The sequence below is a fragment of the Lagopus leucura genome, unplaced genomic scaffold (genome assembly GCF_019238085.1).
Source record: "Lagopus leucura isolate 7727_CA_CO unplaced genomic scaffold, USGS_WTPT01 239-1_obj-0_obj, whole genome shotgun sequence".
Taxonomy (NCBI): domain Eukaryota; kingdom Metazoa; phylum Chordata; class Aves; order Galliformes; family Phasianidae; genus Lagopus; species Lagopus leucura.
Window position 1 is genome coordinate 1 of NW_024965536.1, and position 25,338 is coordinate 25,338.

The 25,338-nt window shown below is 62.5% G+C and overlaps 4 protein-coding genes across 5 annotated transcripts; 3 read left to right on the top strand and 1 right to left on the bottom strand.

Annotated features, from left to right (window-relative positions):
- Window positions 1-53: 53 nt before the first annotated feature.
- TAF10 (TATA-box binding protein associated factor 10) lies at window positions 54-2,147 on the top strand (the record flags this gene model as incomplete). The annotated part of the gene is given in 5 exon segments (XM_042892663.1): window positions 54-195; window positions 198-353; window positions 416-480; window positions 576-690; window positions 1,989-2,147. Coding segments are annotated over 5 exon segments (568 nt in total), but the record flags the coding sequence as incomplete, so codon positions are not given.
- Window positions 2,148-2,648: 501 nt separating this feature from the next.
- On the bottom strand, window positions 2,649-8,043 carry ILK (integrin linked kinase). 2 transcript variants are annotated; one of them, XM_042892666.1, is made up of 13 exons: window positions 7,974-8,043; window positions 7,225-7,324; window positions 5,953-6,118; window positions 5,641-5,736; window positions 5,395-5,491; window positions 5,214-5,297; window positions 4,899-4,984; window positions 4,541-4,650; window positions 4,225-4,352; window positions 3,865-3,986; window positions 3,696-3,795; window positions 3,472-3,602; window positions 2,649-3,301 (listed from the first exon to the last, which is right to left on the bottom strand). In XM_042892666.1, the coding sequence occupies exons 2-13, from the start codon at window positions 7,311-7,313 to the stop codon at window positions 3,152-3,154; spliced, it is 1,359 nt and encodes a 452-aa protein (XP_042748600.1). In that variant the 5' UTR covers window positions 7,314-7,324; window positions 7,974-8,043; the 3' UTR covers window positions 2,649-3,151. The 2 variants fall into 2 exon arrangements, with proteins under 2 accessions (XP_042748600.1, XP_042748602.1); XM_042892668.1 differs by lacking the exon at window positions 7,974-8,043 and adding an exon at window positions 7,852-7,951.
- Window positions 8,044-8,283: 240 nt separating this feature from the next.
- RRP8 (ribosomal RNA processing 8) lies at window positions 8,284-11,559 on the top strand. Its single transcript, XM_042892664.1, has 6 exons — window positions 8,284-8,466; window positions 8,543-9,195; window positions 9,800-9,929; window positions 10,601-10,707; window positions 10,792-10,888; window positions 11,238-11,559. The coding sequence occupies exons 1-6, from the start codon at window positions 8,368-8,370 to the stop codon at window positions 11,346-11,348; spliced, it is 1,197 nt and encodes a 398-aa protein (XP_042748598.1). The 5' UTR covers window positions 8,284-8,367; the 3' UTR covers window positions 11,349-11,559.
- Window positions 11,560-11,693: 134 nt separating this feature from the next.
- On the top strand, window positions 11,694-23,788 carry LOC122192165 (F-box/WD repeat-containing protein 7-like). The gene is made up of 13 exons (XM_042892665.1): window positions 11,694-11,897; window positions 13,723-13,893; window positions 16,649-16,951; window positions 18,176-18,258; window positions 18,712-18,850; window positions 19,343-19,477; window positions 19,566-19,689; window positions 19,835-19,971; window positions 21,245-21,358; window positions 21,864-22,045; window positions 22,296-22,521; window positions 22,905-23,115; window positions 23,276-23,788. Exons 1-13 carry the CDS (start codon window positions 11,694-11,696, stop codon window positions 23,542-23,544), a joined length of 2,298 nt encoding a protein of 765 aa, XP_042748599.1. The 3' UTR covers window positions 23,545-23,788.
- The last annotated feature ends 1,550 nt before the right edge of the window (window positions 23,789-25,338 follow it).

Consider the following 25,338-nt stretch of genomic DNA (forward strand, 5'->3'; position numbering starts at 1 on the left):
CCCGCGCCCGCGCCCACCGCCGACAACAAGCCCAGCCCGGCCGCCGGCGGAAGTGGCGTCCCCGGGGCGCCTCCGAGCGCGGCGGGCGGCGCCGCGCGGGGAGCCGAGGGCGGAGCGGCCGCCGGGAGGGGGCCCGGTGAGTGCGGGGGGGGGGCGGCCGGGAGCGCGGGGCGGGGCGGCCCCGCTGAGCGTCTGTGCCCGCAGCGCCCGTCTCGGCCGCGGCGCCGCCCGAAGGAGCGATGTCGAACGGCGTGTACGTGCCGCCCGGAGCCGCCAACGGGGAGGTGAAGCCGGTGGTGTCCGGCACGCCGCTCGTGGACTTCCTGCTGCAGCTGGAGGATTACACGCCCACGGTACGCGCGGCGCGGGGCGGGCGCGGCGGGCGGGCGGGCACTGAGCGCGGCTCTCCCCGCAGATCCCGGACGCCGTCACCGGGTATTACCTGAACAGAGCGGGATTCGAGGCCTCCGACCCGCGCATGTGAGTGCGAGGGGCGGCCGGGGGGCCCCGCGGACATCCCCCGGTCCTGGCGCCGTGCCCCCCCCCCCCCAACGCCGTCCCCTCTGTGCCCGCAGCATCCGCCTGATCTCGTTGGCCGCGCAGAAATTCATCTCTGATATCGCCAACGATGCGCTGCAGCACTGCAAGATGAAGGGGACGGCCTCGGGGAGCTCCCGCAATAAGAGCAAGGTGGGCGGGGGGGCCTGGGGGTGAACATGGGGTGGGTGCTGTGGGGCGGCGCTGCCAGTCGTTGTGCCATTGAGTCCCGGGGTCACAAACCACAGAACGGCCTGGGCTGCAAAGGAGCACAGCGCTCATCCAGCTCCAAGCCCTGCTGTGTGCAGGTCGCCAACCAGCAGCCCAGGCTGCCCAGAGCCACATCCAGCCTGGCCTCCAATGCCTGCAGGGATGGGGTATCCACAGCCTCCTTGGGCAACCTGTGCCAGTGCCTCACCACCCTCTGCCTCCAAAACTTCCTCCTCACATCCAACCCAAACCTCCCCTGTCTCACTTTCAAGCCATTCCCCTTGTCCTGTCACCACCCACCCTCACACACAGCCGTTCCCCCTCCTGTTTATCCACTCCCTTCAAGCACTGAGGGCCACCATCAGGTCTCCCAGCAGCCTTCTCTTCTCCAAGCCAAACGAGCCCAGTTTCCTCAGCCTTTCCTCACAGCAGAGCTGCTCCAGCCCTCTGCTCATCTCAGTGCCTCCTCTGGACCCGCTTCCAGAGCTCCCCGTCCTTCCTGTGCTGGGGGCCCCAGCAGGACGCAGCGCTGCAGATGGGGCCTCACAGGAGCCGATGGAGGGGACGATCACCTCCCTCTCCCTGCTGGCCGCCCCTTTCTCATGCAGCCCAGAACACATTGGCTGCATTCCGGGCTGCAGGCGCTCACTGCTGCCTCATGCCCAGCTCCTCGTCCACCAGGACCCCCAGTCCTTCTCCGCAGGGCTGCTCTCCAGGACATCTTCCCCCAGTCTGTGTCAATACCTGGCTTTGCCCCAACCCGATGCAGCACCCTGCACCTGTCCTTATTGAACCTCATGGTTCAATACGAAAGGCTGACGTGTGCTGACAAAAAGGGGCTTTGCTGCTGGGAGGGAACGCAGTGGGCAGAAGGTGGGCAGTGGTGTGTATGGAGATACTGAAGCCCTGTTGCTCCCACTGATGGGCACCAAACTGTAATGCTGAGGGGAAAAGATAAAGGGAGGAAGTGTGTATAAATAGTTCCTGGGAATCCACACAGCCGCTGTTTGTGGTTTGGGGGCAATAGAATTAAGTGTTGAGTAACGCTCTGCATTTTTCTGCAGCTGAGGGCAAAGAGCAGATGCAGTTTTCAGGCCCTCAGTGGTGGTCAGTGCCCCAACCGTTGGCCTCCAGCTGTTCTGGGGAGTGTACACACACAGCTGGGGTAAAAACCCCACAGCAGCAAAGGGCTGCAGGCGTGAGGTGTTCGTGCTGTGGGTGATGCTGCGCTTTGTCCCCAGGACAAGAAGTACACGCTGACCATGGAGGACCTGACGCCCGCCCTCGCAGAGTACGGCATCAATGTGAAGAAGCCCCACTACTTCACGTGAAGCCAGGAGCTGTTGCTGGGAACTTTTTTAGGGTTTGCTTCTGCACCATTAAACCACTGCGTAGGTTTTTTTTCGTTTTTTTTTTTTTTTGTGAAAAGATCCCATTTCCTGCCCACATGCCTGCTGTCAGTGAAGCATCATTTGGCCCCCGGGGTTCTGCTCTCCCAGCACCACCAGAAGGCGATGGCTGCTGGCTGCGCAGCAGGGGAACTGCAGCCACGTCTCTCCCGGAGGGCTCAGCCTGCCCTGAGCTGCTGCAGGGAAGTAGGCACCATGCAAATAGAAGTGCCCAACCTTCCTCTGTGCTTTTTTCTCCATAGCACGTCTCTTGTTTCTTAAGAGGAAGATTCTGGGGGCTGTGTGACAGCTATGGCTCCTGCAGCTGCAGCCAGGCTCCTCATGCGGGTGTGATACCAGCCCTGCTGCCTGCCTTGCCCCAGGAAGCAGAGGGGGTTTGGCACAGAGCAGCTCCAGTGCCCAGGGCTCAACATTCTGCAGGGCAGCCCAGTGCCAGCGCTGCCCTTTCCACAGCAGCCTGCAGAGGTATGCATGCACCCTTCAGCCCACGGGCAGTTTTTGTAACAAATATTTATTTCAGATGCTGGCGGCTTTTCCACGTGGCCTGGATGGAAACGTTAAAAAGTGAAGCGCGAAGCTGGGGTGGTGCTGGGCACAAACAGGCAAACCTTCACCCTGCTGCCCTTAGCAGGGAAGAGCACCAGGACTGGACACTTTTAACATGAGACCGCCGTGAGGGCGAGCTGCCCTGGGCCTGGGAGCACGAGGTGGCTGCAGGGCAGCAGAGCCCCCCACGCTCAGTGCTTTCATCCAGGTGTCCTGCTCAGTCTGCCCACAGCTGCCAGGGAGGGTGGAGGTGCTGCCATAGATGGGTGCTACAGAGCCCAAAGCCTGCAGAGCGGCTCCAGGGAAGGCAGCACCATCTGTACCGTGTGTCCATGGCTGGCTCAGGGTGAGGGGGCAGCCCCTGCTCCCCCTTAGCTCTGGGGTTAAAGGCACTTGGAGGTGGGGGGAAGGGAGCATGGCAGCGTCAGACATCGGGGAGGCGCCTCCCTCTACTTGTCCTGCATCTTCTCCAGGATGGGCACGATCATGTCAAACTTTGGGCGCTTGGCTGGGTCCTCATTCATGCAGATCTTCATCAGCTTGCAGATGTGTGGGGAGATGCCAGGTGGGATGGTTGGACGGAGCCCTTCCAGTGCCACCTGGTAGCGAGGCAGGGCAGAGCAGGATCAGGCAGCTGGACCCGGCCCTGCCTGCGCTGGGCACGTGAGGAGCTCTGGAAGGAGCCCCCCTGGGCTCTCTGTGGGGCCCCACGCGTGCTCCCCCCTGGCCCAGCTGTGCTCAGACTGGTTTGGGCCCCTCCGCCCCTCACCTTCATGCCTATCTCCATGTTGGACAAGTCTGCAAACGGCACCTCACGGGTCACCAGCTCCCAGAGCAGCACCGCAAAGCTCCACATGTCCGCCGAGCGCCTGTTAATTTCCTCTGGCTTCTTCTGCAGGGCTGCGGCAAATCCAGTGCAGCACAGGGGCTGAGAAGGGCAGGGGAGAGGAAGGGGGCAAAGCAGCAGGAGGGGCCCGACTGCCTCACGCTCACCTTCAGGAGCCACCCAGGCTGGCGCGTACATCCTCCCGGGGCACTGGAAGGAGAACTTCACGTCGGCCATGCTGACCCTCGCAGTCATGTCCTCGTCAATCTGGGAAGAGAGATGCAGTCACAGCCACCCGCACAGCCCGGCCTGCGGGGCGCAGGCAGCAGCGCTCACCATGATGCTGCGGCTGTTCAGGTGGTGCCGTGGGATGAGGGGCTCCAGCGTGTGCAGGAAGGCCATGCCTCGCGCAATGTCAAAAGCAAATTTCACTGCCTGCATCTGGTCCACCACGAAGTCTGCAGGGAGGGAGGTGGGCACTGGGGGTCACTGAGGAATGAGTGACACGCGTGGGAAGGGGGCAGCGATGGCAGCACTAGGACCGGGGCGTGTAGGCTGCGGACCAGCCTGCTTGTGGCCGCCCTGCAGTCGCAGCCAGAGGAGTCGGCACTGCTGCCCCAGTGCACAGAGGGGCAGCCCCCCGAGGACAGAGAGACTGGCACCGGCCTCAGCTGCGTCACCTCTGTTAGCACTCACTTGTCCCCTCATGTAACACATTGTAGAGGGAGCCGTAGGGCATCCAGTGGCTGATGACAATGGGATGGGGGGCCGGGGGGGACTGGCAGGCACCCAGCACTGGCAGCACGTTGGGGTGAGAGAAGATCCTGCAAGAGAAGTGATGGTGCTGAGTGGCTGCTCGCAGCAATGCATCGTCTCTGCCCTCTCCTCTGGTGGCTGCCTTGCCCCCATCAGCCTCTGCTCACCACGTGGGCTCCCATCTCAACCCCCACCGCAGGGATGACACTCGCCCTTCAGGGGCCTTGGCTCCTCTGGGGAGGATGCTGCCACTTACCTCAGCTTTGGGTACTCCTCATTGAAGTCTCGGCTCTTCCGAGTTGTCCAGTCCCGAATTTTCAGCATTTTGATGACAATGTCATTGCCTTGCCAGCGCCCTTTCCACAGCTGAAGGGAGACAGACGGATGTGATCGCTGTGAGCGGGGTCCCCGAGCACCCCTGAGCCTCTTGTGCAGGACGTGGATCCCGCACTGATGTGCAGTGACTGTGATGAGGTGGGAGTTCACCCAGGCAGCTGCCAGCCTGCAGCTGGCCCCACACCGGGGCTTGGATGCCCCTCAAGCAGCTGCACCCCTTTTGTGCTCTGTGTACAGCCAGGGGCTCTGCTGCCCCAGCAAGGAAACAGCCTCCATACCTCTCCTGATTGGTTCTCATTGAGTTTTTGGCCCAAGCTCAGCTGTTTGTAGTCTATTCCAGCAAGTTTGTTGAGGGTCCCATTTCCTGTAAGAAGAGAGGACTGCGTGGGACCTCCCTCCTGTCGTGGGGCTGCAGGAGGCGCAGTACCAGCACAGTGCCTGCAAAGGCACCGCAGTAAGGGAATCTCCCTTGCCCCAACGAGCCACCCAATGTGCTGTGCCAACTGCTGCCCCTCACCCCTGAGTTCCACCCCACCACACAGATTTGTGCCCCCAGCAAGCAGCATGCTCTGCAGGGAAGCTTCTGTCCTTACGGGGCCGTGTGCGGGTCGTGCCCTTCCAGAAGGTGTCCTTGTAGGGGATCTTGGTCAGGTTCTGGCCCAGCTTCTCTGCACGCTCTGGAGGCAGATGAGGAGTTGGGCAGCAGAGCAGAGCTTGTGGTGCTGAGCCCTGCAGCAGCCAGAGGCAGGCTCTGGTGCAGCTGGTCCCTCTTACCTTTCAGTATCTCCCGCAGAGGCATCTTGGCTTTGTCAATGGGCGTCTCGCTGTACTTGTTGGCAATGCTGACCAAGGCCCCATTACCCACAAGGTCCTGAGGAAGGAGAAAGCGAGCACCCACAGCTGCTGCCCTTTCCTCGCCCCCTTCCTACGCACCCAGCCTCCTGCCTACCCCTGCCCTGCACTCCCCACTGCCACCTCCCGTGCTCCAAACTCCTGCCTGTATCCAGGCGCTGCGCTCACCTCTGCCACCGTGTCGTGTCCCCAGAAGCAGGCGTAGTGCAGAGGGGTGTTCCCGTGCTCATTCACCGCATTGATGTCCGCTTTGAACTGGATCAGCTGCAGGCAGGACAGTCCTGGTGAACCCCGAGCGGGTCCCTTCCACCGCCCCGAGGCAGGGGGGAACGCACTCCCAGCAGGGGCTGCCGCTGGAAGGGGGCCGAGGGCTGCGAGGGGACGGCGGGGGCAGCCAGAGGTGCGTGCAGCGAGTGCACAGAAGGAGGGGGGGAGCAGCAGGGCAGGGCTGCTGGGCACGCCGAGGGCTGACGGCGGTACCTTCTGCACGATGTCGCGGTGGCCGTGGCTGGCCGCCAGGTGCAGCGGGGTGTCGTCGCCACGGTTCATGACGTTGATGCGCGCTCCTCGCATGATCAGCATGTCCACCACGTTGGAGCGGCCCTCACGGCAGGCCCAGTGCAGGGGGCTGAAGCCGTGGTCATCCCTGAAGGGATAGCAGTGAGGGCTGTGCTGGGCAGCACCTGGGCCGTACCTCAGGGGGAGCAGTGGGGAACGGCGCTGGAAGAGACTCTGTACCGTCCTGCAGCTCCGCGGGCCCCTCAGCCCTCTGCTGAGCGAGGCACAGCTTTGTGTCTGAGTGGGGCTGCAGCCCCGGATTGGGCAGGGAGCTGCGTTCTGCTCCCACTCCTCAGCCCAGATGGCTGTGAGGAGCACAGCCCAAGCGGTGCTCCTGCTCTGCCCATCCCCACGAGGGCCCTGACCACGTCCCACCTTCCTCAGGGCTGGAGCAGCAGGAGTCTGCTGAGGACCAGGCCCCCTATTCGCCCCCCCATCTGCTCGCAGCCGTGCCTGGCCAAGTAAGGGAGGAGGCGGCAGCAGGGCCTTAAAAGGAGATTAGGGCCCAGTAGGCGGGGATGGGGATGCTGCAGCCCCGCTGCCCCCAGCTCCAGCAGAACTGGGGCCATCCGGTGACCGCCCTGCACTGCCGGCAGTGTTCCACAGGGCTGGAGCCAAACAGCCCCTAACAACCAATACCAGCCCCACGGGTACAGCCCAGCCCAGGACAGCTCTGCAGAACGAGCATCTGCTGGGACGTGGAGCAAGGCCCACAAACAGCCTTCCCTGCACTCAGCAACAGCGCTTGGCTCGGGAGTCCTTTCAGTGCTGGGCAGCAGGCTGTGCCCGCCCTCAGCCTCGCGTTGGGCAGTGGGAGGCATCAACTCTGCGCGGAGCGATGGGAAGCACTCGGGGCCACGTGGTGCCGTCGGAGCCGCTGGGGAGGGCGGGGAGGGGGGTCGCGGGCTGGGCAGTGCAGCCGGGCAGCGGTGCCCCTGGGGTCAGGGGTCACGTCAGGTCACTGCGTGCCGCAGCCACTTTGGAGAGGGGCTTCGCCCAGCGCCCCCAGCCCAGCCGACGGCCAGGACAGCGACCCGCGGCCGAGGAGCGGACGGAGGACGTGCAGCCCTCATGCCTCAGCGATGCGGTAACTTCCTCCGGCGGGGAGGAGCCGCATCCCACCTCCTCCTCCGGACACGGAGCGGAAACGCGCCCCGGGCGGACCGAAGCATCCCCCGCAGCCCCCCCGCTCACCCCTGGTTGAGGTCATTCTCGGTGTTGTCCAACCACAGACGCACGGCCACCGCGTTGCCCTCCCGGCACTGCGTGAAGATATCATCCATCGCGGCTGTCGCTGCGGGGAGCGCTGCGTAAGGGCACGGCTTTGCGCGGTCCGAGGGCCCCGCACTCCTCCCGGACGGCGGAGGCGGGGGGGGCCGCCCCGCTTGCAGCGACCGCGGCCGCCGGCAGGAAGCGGCCCGGAGCCCGCAGCGTTATCTGCAGGCCCGCACTCGGGGCCGCGTCCCGGGGGGAGCGGCGGGGAACGGCGCCGGAGGAGACCCCGCACCACCCCGCAGCTCCGCGTCCCATCGGCCCTCCGCTCCCGGCCCGACCGAGCGCAGTACGGAGTCGATACCGGTGCCGCTCCTCGGACCCCGACGACAGCGGCCGCGCCGCCCCGGGGCCGCACCGCAGCGGGCGGGGATGGGGGCTGCGCTCAGCGGGATCCCGACGCGAGCGGCCGCGGTCTCTGGGCCTCCCGCGCCGCACCCCGCGCCCCGCACGCGGACCCCGCGCCCGCTGCCCACCCTGCCCGGCCAGGCGCTCCCGCACCGCCCCCGGCCCCGCGCCGCCCCGCTCCCCGCTGCGCAGACCCCGCACCCCTTCTCCGCCATTGGAGACCCGTTCGTCCCCGCGCCCATCGCCACCATCCACGCTCTCGGCGCGGCTCGATCCGGCCTCGAGCTCCGCCCGCCCGCACGGCCCGGCCCGGCCGCCCTTACCGGCTCCGGCGGCGCAGGGCGGTGGCTCTGCGGAGCAATGCGTGGCTCCGCCCCGCCCGCCTCCAGCGCCCCCTGCCGGCCGCGCCGCTCCCCGCAGAGCGGAGGCTCCGCCGGGGGACACCGGGCGGGAACGGCGGGCGGGGCGGGGCGGGGCGGGCACAGCGCGTACCTGGGCGGGGCACGGGGGGAGGGAGGGGACGAACCGGGCGGGGCGGGGCGCGAGGAGTTACAGGCGGCGCTACCTGGGCGCTGCAATTCACCCTCCGCACTGCAGGGGGCGCGCTAACCTCGTGCGGCCGGGGCCGCTCCGGCCTCCAGTGCACGTGGGGGCGCGGGGCGGTGGGTCGGTCTGCTCCCCTCCGCTCCGGTCCGAGCGCCGCTCCCGGGCGCCGTGATGTTCGAGGAGGAGGAGTGGAACGAGGGCGCGGACGGCCTCGCGCTGCCATGGGCCGTGCCGGAGCTTCGCGGTGATGCCAAAGGCTCTCAGCCGCCGGTAAGGGGAGAGGGGCTCGAGGGGGCGAACCGGGCCGGCCCCCGCCGTGGCAGTGACGCCGCTCCGCTCCCTGCAGGTCTCCGCCGCGGCGGAGCGGAAGCGGCGGCAGCGCCTCGTGGCCACCCTGCGGAGGCTGCAGGCGGCGGGCGCGGCTCCGGAGTGGAGCGGCGAAGCGGCTCCAAAGCGGCCCGGGAAACGCGCGAGGACCGCGAGGGACCGAACCGCGGCGGAGGCGGCCGCGGAGGAGCGGCGACCCCAGAACGGGGTCGGCGCCGCTGGGACCGGGGCTGAGTTGCCCCCGAGTGTCCCGGAGCCGCCCCGGCGGAACGCGGAGCCCGCGGTGGGGGATTCGGCGGCCGCAGCGCCGCGGCTCACCCGAAAGCAGTGGCGGAACAAACAGAAGAACAAACGGCGGCAGGAGAAGTTGAAAGCGGAGAAGAACGCGGGCGGAGGTGGCGGTACCGGACAGGCGGCACCGGAACCCGCTGACCCGGCCGCGGCACCCACCGGGCGGTCGGCGGCGCTGCGGGCGCGCATGGAGGAGCGACTGCTGGCGGCGCGGTTCCGGTACATCAACGAGCGGCTCTACACCGGCAGCAGCCGCGACGCCGTTCAGCTCTTCCAGAGCGACCCTGAGGCGTTCCAGATCTACCACCGCGGCTTTGCGCAGCAGGTGGGGCGCTGGCCACAGAACCCCGTGGATCACATCATCCAGCGGCTGCGGCAGCGGTGAGCAGAGCCATAGGATGGTTGGGTTGGAAGGGAGCTCAAGGATCATGAAGCTCCAACCCCCCACCAATGCAGGGCCACCAACCTCCCCATTTCACAGCAGCCCAGGCTGCCCAGGGCCCCGTCCAACCTGGCCTTGAACACCTCCATGGATGGATGGGGCATCACAGCCTCTCTGGGCAGCTGTTCCAGCACCTCACCACTCTCTCTCTAAACAACTTCCCCCTGACATCCAACCTCCATCTGCCCTCCCTCAACTTCCAACCATTTCCCCTTGTCCTACTGTTGTCTCTCCTTTTCAAGAGTTGACTCCCCTCCTGTTTGTAGGCTCCCCTTAGGTTCTGGAGGGCTGTAATGAGGTCACCCCGCAGCTTCTCTTCTCCAAGCCAGGCAAGCCCAGATCCCTCAACCTTTCTTCATAGGAGACCTGCTTTAGCCCTCTGATCATCTTTGTGGCCTATGGACCCTCTCCAACAGCTCCCCCTGTCTTTCTTGTACCGAGGGTCCCAACCCTGGATGCAGCACTGCAGATGGGGAGAGCATAGAGGAGTGGAGCTGGGGGCACAAAGGTGGGTGCAGCGTTACCAGCTCTGTGCCCCTGCAGGTCAGCCTCACTGGTCGTGGCAGATTTTGGATGCGGGGACTGCAAGATTGCCAGCAGTGTCCGGAATAAGGTGCACTGCTTTGACCTGGTGCCGCTCAGCCCGCTTGTCACCGTCTGCGACATGGCTGAGGTAAGGGGCTGTGCTGCGACTGGTGCACCAAGGAGCCAGGTGTGCTGTGTGTGGTCAGAGAGGAGCTGCAGAGCTGTAAGTGTGAGCTGCGATGTGGTTGTACTCATAGTGACAGACTGCATCCTTGTGGTGCCTGGTGACATGGCAAGGGACGATGGACAAAACTGTAACTGGGAGTTCCATGTGAACACGAGAAAGAACTTACTGACAGCGAGGGTGCCAGAGCCCTGGCACAAGCTGCACAGAAGGAAAACCTTTGGAGATACTCAAATCCACTGGCATGCTTTCCTGTGCAGCCTGCTCTAGAGAACTTTCCTATTTTATTTCCTATTATTCTTATTAACCTCCATTGTTGGGGGTTAAAGTAGGGAGATCGCCAGGGGTCCCTTCCAACCCCTGCTTTCCTGGGATTCCTGGAGGTCCACAGGATGGCTGTGTGCTTGAGGCTGCCTGTCAGGTAGCAGGGTATGGGATGGGCATCACGTGGGGAGCATGAGAGGATGGTTGAGAGCACCTGCTGGAAGTCGATGGGAATTCCATGCTTGTATGTTCTGAACATGGGGTGCTGCTATTTGGGGCTCCCTCTCTGAGAAGGTGCTCAGCTGAATCTCAGAGTCAAGAGAATGCCAAGGGCGGGGACAGGCCCCATTCACTCTGTTGGTGCTTTGCAGGTGCCGCTGGCAGATGAATCAGTGGACATTGCAGTTTTCTGCTTGGCGCTGATGGGCACCAACCTGCAGGAGATCCTAGAGGAAGCCAACCGCGTGCTGAAGCAGGGGTAGGCAGAGCTGTGTGCTGGGCAGCAAGGGAGCCCTGGGCAGTGCCTGCACTGGCACCCCTCAATGCCGTGCTGTCCCTGCAGCGGTACCCTGATGGTGGCCGAGGTTGCCAGCCGCTTTGAGGACCTCCGAGCCTTCATGAATGGAATGGCTCAGCTGGGCTTCAGGAGCGTCAGCAAGGTGGGTCTTTCAGGGTCCCTGGAGCGCACGGTCTGGAGTGCGATGCCCTGGCAAGCGACCGTGTAGGGAAGGCAGAGTGGGCGGGGAATAGGAGGCTGGGACGGGGTAGGGAGGCAGCCACGGGTCGTGAGTGTGGGGCTGGGAGGTGCGGGGCACGCTGGGATGTGGGCCTGGGGAAGCCGCATTTTAGGGTTTGGGGAGCGCAGATGCTACAGGGGAGAGCTGGGGATGCGGGGCTGGGATGGGACGGGGAGGAGCCGGGATCGGGGTGGGAGAACGCAGGGGCCGCGGAGCTGAGGGCGGCGGGGTGCGGCGCCGGGCCGACTGGCGCTGACCCCGCGGCCCGCAGGACCTGTCCAGCGCCTTCTTCTACCTCCTGGAGTTCACCAAGGCGGGGCCGCCGCGACGCCGGCCCTGCGCGGGACTGCGGCTGCTGCCCTGCCTGTACAAACGGCGCTGAGAGGCGGAACTTCCGGTACGGCCTCGGCACGGGGCGGGGCTGAGGGCGGAACTTCCGGGACAGCCTCGGCACGGGGCGGGACTTCCGGCAGTCGGCGAGAAGGGAAACTTCCGGCACGGCGTCGGCGAGGGGCGGAGCTTCCGGCTCGTTTGTGCGAGCGGAGCCGACGGGGGACCCTCCGGCACGGCCTGCGCCGAGCGGTGCCGAGGAGCGGGCGGGGCTCCCGGGCGCGGACGGAGGCGGGGCCTCTCGCGGGCGGGGCGCGGCGCCGGGCGCCGTCGGTGCGCACGCGCGGTTGTCAATAAATGGCCGTTTCCGTGCAGTCGGACCGCCTCGCTGGCGCGCATGGGCGGGGCGGGCGGGGTCGCGCCTGCGCAGTGCGGGCGGGCCTGTTCGGCGGCAGGCAGCGCCGCGATGTCGGGGCCGGGGCCGGGGCCAGGCCCCGGCGGGGGGAAGCTCGATATCAACCGGGCCGGGGTGGCCGAGCTGGAAGGAGCGCTCAGCGGCATCGGGCGGCGCCGCGCCCGCGGCATCGTGCGGAAGAGAGAGGTGCGGCTCCGGGCGGGGGCTGCGGGAAAGGAGGGGCAGCGACGGGACCGGTCCGCCGCCTTCGGCCTCGGGGCGGGCGGAGGAACCGCAGGGTCCGGGACGGGCCTCGCGCTGCCCTCCCCGTTCTCTGGCTCCGCTCTTCCCGTCGGCGCGGAGCGGCCCCGGCCCGCCCGGCTCCGTGTCGGGGCTGAGCCTGAGCGGCGGCTCGGGAGGCGCGGAAAGCACCGTCACGGTGCGCTGGGGGGCCGGTGTTGCCTGGGCCGGGCCGTCGCCGGGCGATGACGGAGCGGGGTAGGAGCGGGGTAGGAGCGGCGTCTGCGTGCGGCGATCGGTCCCGACGTGGCTGAGCCGCCTCCGTGACAGCGCCGAGGAAGGGACGTGTGTGTGCGGGACGCGGCAGCGCGGCGCTCGCAGCAGGAAGGTGAACGGCGTTTGTAGCTGAAAGCGCCCGCGAGGTCGCGGCCGGAACGCGGCATCCCTGCCGGGAGCCTCCGAACGGCGAGGTGGGAGGAACCGGGAGGAGGAAGGCTGGGCTGGTAGGAGGAGGCTGGAGCAGCTTGGCTTTTTTTGGCCTGGAACTGAGGAGCTGGGAATGCAGGGTCAGCGGCTATAAATACAGCAGGGGTGTAAACAGTGTGGGGGTGGAAGAGAAGCAGCCCTTGAAACAAAAGAGCTGCGGGTATGGGAATAGGGGAAGGCGGATTCATAGGAATGAGGGCTGTCTTTTGAACGGCGCTTTGGGATAACGCTGTTTGTTGGGGATAAGGAGGAAAAGTGTCGTGAGAACACGCGGCAAGGCTGGGAGCTTTGCTTTGCCCTTGTGGCTGTGTTAGCCGCTGCCATCCTGCTCCCATCCCGGGTGCTTTGAGAGCCTTCTGCTTTGTGGCAGAAACAGCGTGGAGGCTGTGAAGGGTGCGATGGTGGGCAGCAGGAAGCTGGGCAGGACTTGGGTGGGGGTTGTGCTGGGTGGGGGTTGTGCTGGGCACCGTGAGCGTACAGCGGGAGGTCAGGGATGTTTCCAGCTGTTGGAGTTTGGCCGTGTGGGCCAGCAAATGCACTTTGGTATTGGCATCAGTGCTGGAGGACGTCATTCCCCATCCTGACCTGCTGCCGTTTGCTTTTGGGCCACCTGCTAGAAAAAGCACCAGCCGAGGTAAACTAGTGAGCTTGCAGTAACAAGTTTGTGAAAAATAAGTTTGTATCAAAGCCTTACGTTGGGAAAGACGTGCTGGTTGTCAGTGAAGCAGGACTGTCCCACGAGACAATGAAATGCAGTAGTTCCCTCGTAACTCCTCTGGTTGTCATGGCCTGGCTCTGCAAGTGTTTGGCACCTACCCAGCACACCCCAGCAGGTCAGAAGGTGCTTCTTGTTGGTCCTTTCCAGGCACTGAGGGACGTGGTGTGGTGGGTATGGAGTGATGGGGTGATGATCTTAGTGGCCTTTTCCAACTTCAGTAATTCTATGATTCTGTTACCTTTCCTGTGAGTCTGTGCCACACTGTCACTACTGCTCAGGACAGGCAGAGTTTGTGGAAACAGTTGGGCTGGGAGAAGCCTCATCTGGCAGAAACCATTCTGTCCCTCTAATGGGTTTGGTAGTAATGACGTGAAATACAGAGGTACCACTCCGTTGTAGCAGCCCAGCTCCTTCCCCACGCGCCCCAAAGCAGTGAAGGGAGCTGTGGCTGCGAATGAAATGAAAGCTGGTGGGTCTGGGATCACCTGCCAGGAGGCAGCAGGACAAGGGCACTGGTTACCCCGGTCCTGTCTGGAGCTGATCCCCGGTGCCTGAGCTCTGTGTTCAGTCTCACTTCTCCTCTGGCAGGAGCTGAAGGGCTTCAACTCGCTTGATGACCTTCTCCACGTCAAAGGCATCACCACCCGCATCCTGGAGCTGAACAGTCAGCGGATGACCTGCAGAAGGCGGCCCAGCAGCGAGGAAGCCGTCAGGGTGAGCCCTGCTCTGCTGGGGGACAGCAAAGCTCCTGTGCCTCAGGTAGGAAAAGAAAGCGACCTTCCTATGCGATGGGGAGGGGATCCTGCCTGCCTGCAGCAGTGCAGGAGCTAGGAAGAGGCTGGTGCAGGCGCAGGGAGATGCACTGGTTGGGAGATGCACCCGTTTTGGCCCCTGTGATGAGGAGGCTTCACCCTGTGAGCTGCTGAGTGGTCTGTTGTAGTGCCCTCAGAGGCAGCAGGGGGCCTGGGGAGCATCCCAGCAGCGGAGGTTTTGTGGCCCCCGCTTTGGTGTTCTGGTGGGGTGAGCAGTGGTGCCTGCGTGCCTCTTGCTGGAGCTGCTCTGTGGTGCAGCTGTCCCACGGCCCCCACAGAAGCAATGCTCTGACTCCGGAAACACGTGGAGCTTACGGCTGCCTCCCCTGCCCCAGAGCAGCTCTCCACTGGCAGCCTGCTGCAGACAGTTGTTGAGTTCCACTAATTGTTCATCCTAAGAGGCCAGAACTGGGTGTGGACAGCAGCTCTTCCTCTAGGCTGGCAGCTGGAGGGGCCGGAGTCCATCCCTATCCAAGGTCTTTGCCCTCTTGCTCTCGTCTGCATGAGCAGCAACCAGCATGCTGCCTGCCTGGTGCTGGGGGCTTCGGGAAGCACATCTTCCTGCTGCCGGTCCTTGTGGTGTGAGGAAGCTCCCCAGGAGGCAGGAAGGCTCTGCCCAGTTAAGGCCTCAGACTTATTGCTGGAGGCGGAGGGGCTGCTGGAAGGCGTTTGTCTGCCTGGAAGGTGTTGCTGATGGCTCGGGGTTCCCTGGTGCTGCCCAGCAGCGTGCTCTCAGCACCCCACCCTGAGTCCCAGCTCTGAATACTGGAGGAAGCGCTTGAGAAACTGGGGCTCTGCCTCCCAGAGAGGTGGATCCAGGCAGGGCTGCGGTGGCTCCAACCCGCTCTGGGCGCTGCCCTGTGCCCTGCTGAGTGGTGGGCAGCCTGCCCCTGCCGTGGGGAGCCAGGGCTTTGTTCCCTGACGTGAATGAGCCCAGTCCTCGCTTCAGTGCTGCAGTGCCTGCTAGGAGCCTCTGAAAGCGCCAAGGATTTTCCTTCCACAAGTAACTTTTTGTGCCGTAACCAAACCGTCTCCTCGTTTCTTTCCTCCTCGTCCTCCAAGATATTTTCTTCACCTTTGAGTCGTTTCTGGGAAAGAGTTGACCATGCCTTCACGTTTAAAGCGTTTTGTTGTAGAACGTGGATTGAACGTAGCATAACTCGGGTGTGTGGAGCAGCTGAGGGGTAATGCTGCTTCCCTGCTTGCACCTCCTGTCTGCTTGGACTTTGGAGCCTGAAGTTTGTGCCGAGTGCCCCCCAGTCCTCGTCAGCTGCTGCTTTGTGGGACGTGCAGCCCCTGGTGCCTTGTTGGTCCGGCTCTTCCTGTCTTTAAATGGAGAGCGTTGCCTCTGGGTGTGCTGAGATGTATTTGAGCGAGCCCAGCATACCAAGTGACTCAGATCCCTGCATGAGTTTCCTTGCTTCCTATGAGGTGTCGATCTCAAAATATCATCAGGAAAACATCATTTACTTCCCTGTCATGAGCAAAACAGACACTGCGTTGTGGATTCTCCCCCCTCTCCTGGGCCCACATAAGGTCCATCAGCAGGCACTGAGGTTTCCCAGTGACAGGAACCTCTGGGACTCGGTCAGCAGTGCTGGCTGCCCTGCTGCAACCTGTCTCACTGCACAGCCCTTCCCAGGTGCTGGGTCAGAAGGCTGCACCCTGGGCCTCTGTGTCTCATCGACACCTTTTATGTAATGGCTTTTGTTAACCCAGTGGAACTCTCCAAGGAGTAAAAGCAACTTTATTTGAAATGGTGAATTTTCAAAGCCCGCTCAGCTGGTGCAAAGCACGTCCCTGTTACCTTTTACCAATGCAGTCAGCCCCTCTGGTGCCAGATGTCCAGCTCTGTACAGCCTCAGCTTTCTGCTTTCTTCAGTTCTGGCATAATTTTCACACTCTCCTGACCTTTGCAGTTCCTCCTGTATGCCAAACTTTATTTGAAATGGTGGTTGTGAGCCAGTGATCTGTTTGTACTATCAATTGTCTGAGACTGGTGCAAACAACCCTGGTTTGCTGGGTGAGGTCTGCTCTTAGTGCATTGGAAAACAGTTCCTCCTCCTCCTGTGACACGAGGATGTTGTTCTGCTGCTTCTAAACGGCTGCTGAATGCTTTTGCTTTTTTTTGTGTGTGTGATGTTTTAGCACTGCTTTTTTGGGGGAGAAGAGGTGCAGGTGATACAGGGGGATGCAGTGCACGCCTTCCAGTGATTCAGCCCTGGGCGGTGTTGGTGCAGCCATGTGGTGTGGTGCTGCAGTGAGGGCTGACAACAGGGCAGCCCTGTGTGCAGCAGCTCTGCCTTGTGCTCTGCTGTGCAGAACGCTGCTCCCAGCGGCAGCAGGAAGGGCTGGCTGTGCAGAGTGGAGCTGCTGCAGGTGAGTTCAGAGGTGCTTGGTGCCTCACTTCCCCTGCAGTGTTTGCATGTGCTTCTCGGCCCTGGCGTTTGGTCGTGTGGCAGCCGCGCTCTCCTTCTGGGCTGGGAAGCTTCCTGTTTGCACAGCTTGCTGGGCTGTGGCTGCCTGTGACCCAGGGCAGAATGTTGGCTCTGCCATCTGCTCCCTTCTTCCCATTTTCAGCTCTGCCCTGCTCTCCGCTCCCTTTTTGGGCCCCTGTTCTGGTCAGCTGCCCCTGTGTGCCACTGCTGAGACCCCGGCGACTACAGGGCCAGCAGACCTGACCCTGTATCTGTGTCCTGTAGGCAGTGGCTGAGGAGGAAGATGTGTCTGGGCCCTGGGAGCTGGAGCGTGCTGGGAAGAGGAGCGTGGAATCAGGGCTGGAGGCCAACGGCTCCGAGGGGCAGGGGGAGCAGGAAGCAGTCAGCTGCACGGCCTGCGGAGAGCCAGAGGAGGAGGAGGAGACGGAAGAGGAGGAAGGGAGCTGCTGCAGTGAGGAAGGGGAAGATGGCAGCAACGTTTACTTCTACTACACCATTGGCGAGCGCTGGATAGACTACCTGCAGCGGACGGAGGACAGCGGCTTCCTGCGCCACGTGCGGCCCAAGGTAACGGCGCTGGGCAAAGGGCTGCGTGTGCCGGCCTGATCCCTGTGGGAGGGATGGGGAAAAGAGGCTCGTCTGTGGGAGAGCTGCCTCTTGGGAGCTGACACGGCTGTTCTGCTGTGATCTCAGCACAGCTGGTGGCTCTGGATCCTGCTGCATGCCGCAGTGCTGGTGCCGGTGGCCCACGTCCCACAGCAGTGCGCTGAGATGCTGCTGCAGGTGGGGGTGTGCTTGCCTGGCAACGCCTTGGGGGCCTCCAGGATCCTCCTTGGGGCTGCGCAGCGGTTCGGGTCTGATGGCTGCACTTCTAGGAGCTCTGCCCCAGCTTATCCAGGCACTGCTGGCCGCCCCCCAGCCATGCCCTGCTCTGTGCTGGGGTCCCTTTGTGATGGTGCCAGAGCTGTTCTCAGGGAATGGGTTGTGTGGGGGCCAGGCAGAGGCCAGCCTGTACGCAGGGCTGTGGATGGTGCTGCACTAAGTGCTGAGGGAAGGAGCCCTGCTCCTGCCTGGGACGGAGCAGCCCTTGCTTGCTTTCTGGTGTCTGTTAGCGCTGCAAGGCGTCCCCCACTCCATTTGCACTTGCTGTTAATCCTGTGCTGTTTGTGTGGAGTTAGAAGGATGCTGATTCCTGCGATGCAGCCATGTTGGAGTATGGACTGCTGCACGTCCCAGCACGGCTTTCCTTGCATTGTCAGGCACAATGTGGGGTGCTGCCCCATCCCTGGAGGTGTTCAAGGCCAGATTGGATGGGGCCCTGGGCAGCCTGATCTAGCATTAAATGGGGAGGTTGGTGGCCCTGCATGTGGCAGCGGAGTTGGAGATTCATGATCCTCGAGGTCCCTTCCAACCTTGGCCATTCTGTGATTCTGAGCGACTGGCCTGGCTGCAGGACTGCCTGCTCTTTGCTGGACTGTGCCTAAAGGCTGAGCAGGCATTTTCTCAGCTGCTCCTTTTGTCCCTGGGTGCTTTGTCTGCTGATCTTTCCTGGATAAGCCTCATATTCCTCTCAGAAAGACAAAGTTCTGTTAAACCCCTTCAGAAGTGAACTCCTGCCTGCTGCAGAGTTCAGATGGCCTTCAGCTTCCCCTGCAGGTCCTCAGCATGAGCGCAGTCTTGGAAGACGGGCTAGGCTGGGTCTGTTCTTCTCATGCTCTTGGCAGAAAGTCAGTGACCCAGAATGTGCACAGAATGTGCTCCACCCTGTGTCACCTCGCCGTTGTCTTGCAGATGAAGCGGAAGTCGGAGAACGGCTTGGATGGCAGAGCGCTGTCTCCTGGTAAAAAGCTGTGCAAGGGCTCAGAGTACAGCAGGTAAGATGAGCGCTCCGCATGGCGAGCTGACCTGGGGAGAGGAGGGGCCTCCTTTCCGTAGTCCCAAACAGCCCCTGGGTTTCATTCAGGAGTCCTCCTGCTGTGGTGGACTCTCCTACATGGGGGTCTGCGGAAGCTGCCTAGATTTGGTCTTGCTCAGGCAGCTCTGGGTGGCAGGGTGGGACCAGGTGACCTCCAGAGGTGTTTCCAGCCTCAGCCCGTCTGCAATTCTGTTATTACAGAGAGCAGGTTGGTGTAAAGGGTCTGTGTGTGCGTGGCTGTGGGACTGCTGTGCGGCTGTGGTCCATGTGGAGATGAGAGGAGCAGGGGTTAGCCTGCAGGAGGCTCCTGGTTCATGTGGGCGCTGGTGTTCTGGGAGTTGTTTGCGTCCTGCGGTCCAGGAGCGCTGGGACGTCTCACCTCTGCTTTGGTCTCTCCCTGGCTGTGATGCAGGACGCTGGGGCCCTGCACGCCCAGTCCCACCACCACCTTTGGGGATCTGCGCAATGCCAAAGCTGGCCAGGCCCGGCGCCGCCGCATCCCCTCCGTTGCTCCTCCTCCCGAGCTGCAGGACTGGCTGCGCACCTTCCAGGTAGGCACCCGGCCAAAGGTTTGCCTCAGGGGGCACCAGGGAGCTGCGGGTCTGAAGGGCAGCTGTGAGGGAGCCAGGGCCTGTCTAATGAGCCTGTCTGCTGATCCCTGCTGCACGCAGGGGTTCTGGGTCCTGCAGCGGAGTTTCAGCAAGGTTTTGCCCTTGGCTCAAGGAGTACAGAAGTGCTCCATCTCTCGTTCCCACTGGGCAGTCTGCCTTTTTTTCCTAAGTTGACGTTGCTTTGTCAGCCGTTGCTCAGCACCAGTGTCCAATCATACCTCAGTAGTGGAGTTCCCAGCCCCATCTCTGTGCTCCTCTCTGTGCTGCGGCCCTGGCCGGCTCCAGAGGCTGTGCTCACCAGCAGCCCGCTTGCTGCCGTGGTGGTTGGTATCGCTGCTGGGGCTGGGTTGGATGGAGGCACTGCACAGCTGTGGGGAGCCTGCGAGGGCCTGCGGTGCGTGCAGGCAGTGTGACTGATGTCCCTGTCCTCAGCGCTGGAGCGGCCCAGAGAAGCTGCTGGCTCTGGATGAGCTCATTGACCGCTGCGAGCCCTCCCAAATCAAGTACATGATGCAGGTCATCGAGCCGCAGTTTCAGAGGGACTTCATTTCACTGCTGCCCAAGGAGGTGAGTCGAGGCAAGAGCCAGCTGGCCCGATGCCGTGTTACCAGCCGTGGGAGCCCGCCCTGTTGTGACCTGGCTTCTGGTCCCGCAGCTGGCGCTCTACGTCCTCTCGTTCCTGGAGCCTCGGGATCTGCTCCGCGCTGCCCAGACCTGCCGCTACTGGAGGGTGCTGGCTGAAGATAACCTGCTGTGGAGGGAGAAGTGCCGCGAGGAAGGTAAGGGTCTCTCCAGCGGCGGCTGGGATCTGCAGTGGAGCCGCTCGCAGCTGCCGTGCATCATCTTTGCTCCTGCTGGGCTGGGGCCCCGAGCAGCCTGTGTATTGCTGGGAGCTCTGCGTCAGGCTGCTGCTTGTTCCTGCAGGCATTGAGGAGCCCCTGAACCTGCGTAAGCGGCGCCTGCTGAGCCCTGGATTCATGTACAGCCCCTGGAAATTCGCCTTCATGCGGCAGCACAAAATTGACATGAATTGGCGCAGCGGCGAGCTCAAAGCCCCCAAGGTGGGTGCCTTCAGCAGCGTTTGCTGAGGAGCAGATTCTAGATGTGTAGGAAGCTGGTACAGGGAGGAAGCAGCAGAAAAATATCCCTGGCCAATAGGATGAGATCAGCACTAGGCATTTGAAATCTGCCTCAGGAAAAGCTTTAGGTGTCTGGCCTGCCTTCAGGAGGTGTAAGCAGAGGCCTTCACCTGCAAGTATTTAAATTCAAATACTTCCTTTGTAGCTTCCTGCAACTCCTGTCCCTGCCTGCAGAGAGCAGATCCACAGCACAGCTGGTGTCAGGGACGGCTGCAATAGGTGGTGCAGGGCTGCAGCTCTGCCAGTGGAAAAGGGGTTGCCCTTAACTCCAGAGGAGTCTTTCACCTCTTCATCCCTTCTCTGAGTGCGTGTTGCAAGGCTGTAGCTGACCTTGGCATGCAGGGAGTGATACAAACCTTCTGAAGCTCATCCAGGCCTTGTCCCAGAGCATCCCATAGTGTGTTGTAGAGCGCTTGGCTGTTGGTTTTATCTCTTTCTCTAAAGTCCCTTCCTGCTCCCAGTCCCCGTCCACAAAGCAAGGAGAGCAAAGTCTTGGTCGCCTGTGGGAGGTCCCACAGGAGAGAACTTCCACCTCTCTGCTTTCCATCCCTGGACTTTCTCTGGACCCCCAGTGTCCCCAGGATCTTTCCTGTGCCCCCACAGGGAACAACAGCTGTACCTGCTGCTGTGACTGCACCTCTGCAGCTGGTTTCCCAGACAGCCCTTGCTGAGTCCCCAGCACCCATTGCTGCGACTGCTGTGAGCAGAGCTGCATGGGGCCCTGCCAGCAGGGCACGTCTCCTGCACTGTGCCCTCACCAAGGGGCAGCTCTGCGCTGGCCATCATCCCAGCCGTCCTTTGCTGTGCTCAGCCAGCTCTGCCTGCTGCTGCTTGGGGCTCTGCTCCTGTGCAGGGCTCAGTCACTGCCCGCTTCCTCTGCCTGCTGCCACGTTGCTGCTGGGAAGATGGGAGCGGATGCAGAGATGTTGGTGCACTGTCTGCCACCGGGGAAGGTGGCACCTGTGGTCTTAAATGTGTTCAGTCTCATTGGGTCTAGGACAGAACATCAGCTGTGAGCTCAAAGCTCACGCAGCTAAACAGTCAGGAGAATCAATCCTTGGGTTGGAATTCCCTTGTAGCCCATCACTCCTCACGTGTCTCCTTTGGCTCCTGCTGCAGCTGCTGCCCTGCCACTGTCTCAAAGCCCATCTGTTCTTACTCACGCCTTCCTGCTCACTGCTGGTCTTCTGTTCAGGTGCTGAAGGGACACGATGACCACGTCATCACCTGCCTGCAGTTCTGTGGCAACCGGATTGTGAGCGGCTCGGACGACAACACGCTCAAAGTGTGGTCAGCTGTCACTGGGGAGGTGGGTGGTTGTCCTGAGCCATCGCAGCGCTGCTCTGCGGCTGCTGGGGGAGCTGTGCTGCTCGTCTGCATTGCTGTGGGGTGGGTGGAGGTAGGAGAGGCGTGGTGGTTTGATGGGTTTGTCTGGTCTGGCAAGGTGCAGCTGGGGAGAGGTGCTGGCAGATCCTGGGGCTGCAGGAGCAGTGGGGAGAGGCATCTGATGGTAGCAATCAGTGCTGGGCGGTGACAAATGATCTGGAGCTGGCTGTGTGCCTTTTCACTGGAGGTCAGCAAATGTGGGCCACCCTTTTGAAGACAAGGGCAAGAAACCCAACTAGTTTTAGAACAGCAAGCAATCATTCTGGGAGAACTTTGGTGGGGACTTGAGTTTGCAGGGAAATGGCTCGCTGACCTGAGAGCCTTAAACAGCCCCCTGCCCAGAGCAAGTCCCGCGCTTTGCTGTCCCCTCTTGCAATGTCTTTCAGCCTTTCCCAAATGAAGGTCTCCCATCTCACTGTTCTTTGCAGTGCGTGCAGACTCTCGTCGGCCACACAGGGGGGGTCTGGTCCTCCCAGATGAGGGACAGCATTGTCATCAGCGGCTCCACGGACCGCACGCTCAAAGTGTGGAATGCAGACACGGGCGAATGCGTGCACACACTGTATGGACACACATCCACTGTGCGCTGCATGCACCTGCATGGCAACAGGTACGGGAGCGAAGGAATTCGGGGCCTGGTGTGGGGGGGTGAAGGTGAGGAGCTGTTACGGGCTGTGCCGGTCTGGGGCTGGGATTCAGGGCGGGTGGAAGCACAGAGGTGTTCTGGCCTGGGCTGGTTGCTGTGTTGAAAGAGGCTTCCTGTGGGGGGAGGTGAGCTGGCTGCCCCTGGGGCAGCTGGTGTGCAGGGTGCAGATGGGCTGGGGGAGGTCTGCAGCTGACACGGACTGCTCTGCTCCCAGGGTTGTGAGTGGCTCACGGGACGCCACTCTGCGCCTCTGGGACATTGAGACTGGGCAGTGCCTACACGTGCTGATGGGGCACGTGGCCGCCGTGCGTTGCGTGCAGTACGACGGGCACAAGGTGGTGAGCGGCGCCTACGACTACACAGTGAAGGTGTGGGACCCTGAGAGCGAGAGCTGCACTCACACGCTGCAGGGGCACACGAACCGCGTCTACTCCTTGCAGGTGAGAGCCTGGCCCCCTCCCCTCGCCTGCCTGCTGCCGGGGCACCAACCTGTCTGTTCTGACACTTAGAAGAGGCCATCTCTGTGCTGCATGGGCACGTGTTTTGTGTGAGACGCTTTCTGCTTCTCCATCCGAACCCCTCTGTGTGCCAAAGGAACACGCAGGCCGTGCTGCTCCTTGGGGGCACGGTGCTGCTGAGGTGCCCTGCTGGGCTGTGGTGCCACCTGGGCCAGCTGCTGGCTGTGGTGCCCAGCCTGTGGCTCTGCGGTGCCACGGATTGGACTCGACGATGTGTGTGGGTGCCTTCCAACTCAGGATGTTCTGTGGCTCTGTGAGAAAGCCCCCTCCTGTTTCAGCCCCGCTGACCTGTGTCTCCCTGGCAGTTCGATGGGACGCACATCGTGAGCGGCTCCCTGGACACGTCCATTCGAGTGTGGGACGTAGAAAGTGGGAACTGCTTACACACCCTCATGGGGCACCAGTCGCTTACAAGTGGCATGGAGCTGCGTGACAACATCCTTGTGTCCGGCAATGCTGACTCCACAGTAAAGATCTGGGACATCAAGACGGGCCAGTGCCTGCAAACACTGCAGGGTGAGTGCGGGTGGGAGGGATGTTGGGGCAGGGCCACGGTGTTCCTACCCACTGGGCACGGCGGGGCAGGATGGACGCTGCCCAGCTGGGCCAAGCAGAGGGCGGCCCTGGGGCTCAGCTGGGCGCATGGGGGGACTCACGGGTGCCTTCTGCCCCTCAGGGCCCAGCAAGCACCAGAGCGCCGTGACCTGCCTGCAGTTCAGCTCCAAGTTCGTGGTGACCAGCTCGGATGATGGTACTGTCAAGCTCTGGGACCTCAAGACGGGCGAATTTGTGCGCAATCTGGTGGCGCTGGAGAGCGGGGGCAGCGGCGGCGTGGTGTGGCGCATCCGAGCTTCCAACACCAAGCTGGTGTGCGCAGTGGGCAGCCGCAACGGGACAGAGGAGACCAAGCTGCTGGTGCTGGACTTCGATGTGGACCTGAAATGAAGCCGGCCCATGCAGGCTGGGAGGGAGGATCCCGCGGGCCGGGTGGAGCAGCTGGTCTTGGTGGGGCTGGCCCCGGAGCAGGCGCTCAGCTCCCCGCGCTCTGTAAATACTGTTTGCAGCCGTCTGGGCCTTATTTATATATGTGTGAACTCCCTGGGGGGAGCCTGCGCCCAGCTGGGGCACTGTACAGAGGAAGCAGCATGTTTTGTACGCGCTAATATATCAATTTATTTCTGTACCTGGAGCCTGCTTCTCCCCCCTGCTGTTCCGTGGGCCCTCCCTGGGGCTCCTGTGTCCAGGAGCAGCGGCTGCTCCGCCTCTGGTAGGTTTCAAGAGAAGAGCAGGGGGCTGTGGGCTCTCCTGCCTCTCTGCTGTGTGTTCTTGGCCAGGGCAGCACCTCTGCACGGAGTCCTTCCTGTTCAGCTGAAGTGTTGAGCGGCTTTGCTGACAGCACTGAGCACGTGGTGCTGGGGGGTGCAGGGCAGCGCTGCGTGTAGCACAGCCTGCCGCTTACCCAGCTGTGTCCTGGGATGATGTGGCCTAAGCAGAGGGGGAGCGGTGCTGGAGGCGGGTGAGGCCCTTCCTTTGAGCTCTGCTCTGGTCCAGAGAAAGGAAGGGGGAAGGATGGGAGCCTTGCAATGGGGTGAGTAAGGGGTGCAGTCAGCTGGAGGCACCTTGCAGTGAGCACAGCCCCACCGTGCTGGGGAACAGGACTGCTGCTGTGGGAGCAGCCATGCTAAGCTCTGGGCTTGGGCTGACCCAGCTCTGCTGAGACACCAGGCCTGCACAGGGCAGATGTGATGTGGGAGCTCCTGCTGCGGCACAGCACTGCATGCAGCAGCACAGGGCTGCATTTACAGCTGCTGACGTGGACCTTGCTGGTGCAGCACAGCCATGGCCGAGGCAGGCATCCTTGCTGTGGGATGGTGGGGCAGAGTAGATGGCTGCCCCTGCTCCAGGTGCATAGAGCCAGACAGCATCCGTGCTTCCAGCAGGAGCTGATTCTGAGGTCTTCCTTTCTGGGAGATGGCTTCCATCTCTTGTCTGTTCCTCTGCAGCCCTGTTGCAGCCCTGGTACCATTGCTGGTTCCTACCTGCTGCAAGCATGGATGGTGGGTGGCCAGAGGTGGTGACAGCGCACAGGAGGTGGGGGTGTATGGTGTGGCTCAGGGCTGCCTGCAGCACATCCTGCGAGTCCTGCAGGAGGATGGATGTGGGACTGGGGCTGCTGGGTACACATCTGGACCTCCAAAGTTGCCTCATCCTTGGGTACAGTGCCAGAATGGCCCCATTTCCTGGCCTCCAGAGGGCAGATGGTTTAAGCTCTGCTGCAAAGGTCTGTCTGTGTGAAGCAGGTGCATGCTTCCCCAGCCTCGCCTCTCCCCAGACACACAGCACCCAACTCCTACAGGTGGATGTTTGTTCTGTGGGGGCAGCCCTGCAGAGGGGCAGGGAGGAGCGGGGGTTCAGGCAGGAGCTGCAGTGCGATGCCCAGGCATGGCTGAGCCAGGCTCTGTGCTGTGTCTCCATCCATAACGTGACCTCTGTAAGGAGCTCCTCACGAGCAGAAGGGCTGATACATAGAGTCATAGAATCAGAAGGTTGGAAACAGCCTGTGAGATCATCCATCCCACTGTTTTCTCATCACCATTACCAGCACCAAACCACATCTCGCAGCTCCTCATCCAGACACCCCTTGAGCGCTGCCAGGCACGGCGACTGCACCACCTCCCTGTGCAGCCACTGCAGTGCCTGACCACTGAGAGAAAGCATTCTGCCTCCTGTCCAACCTAA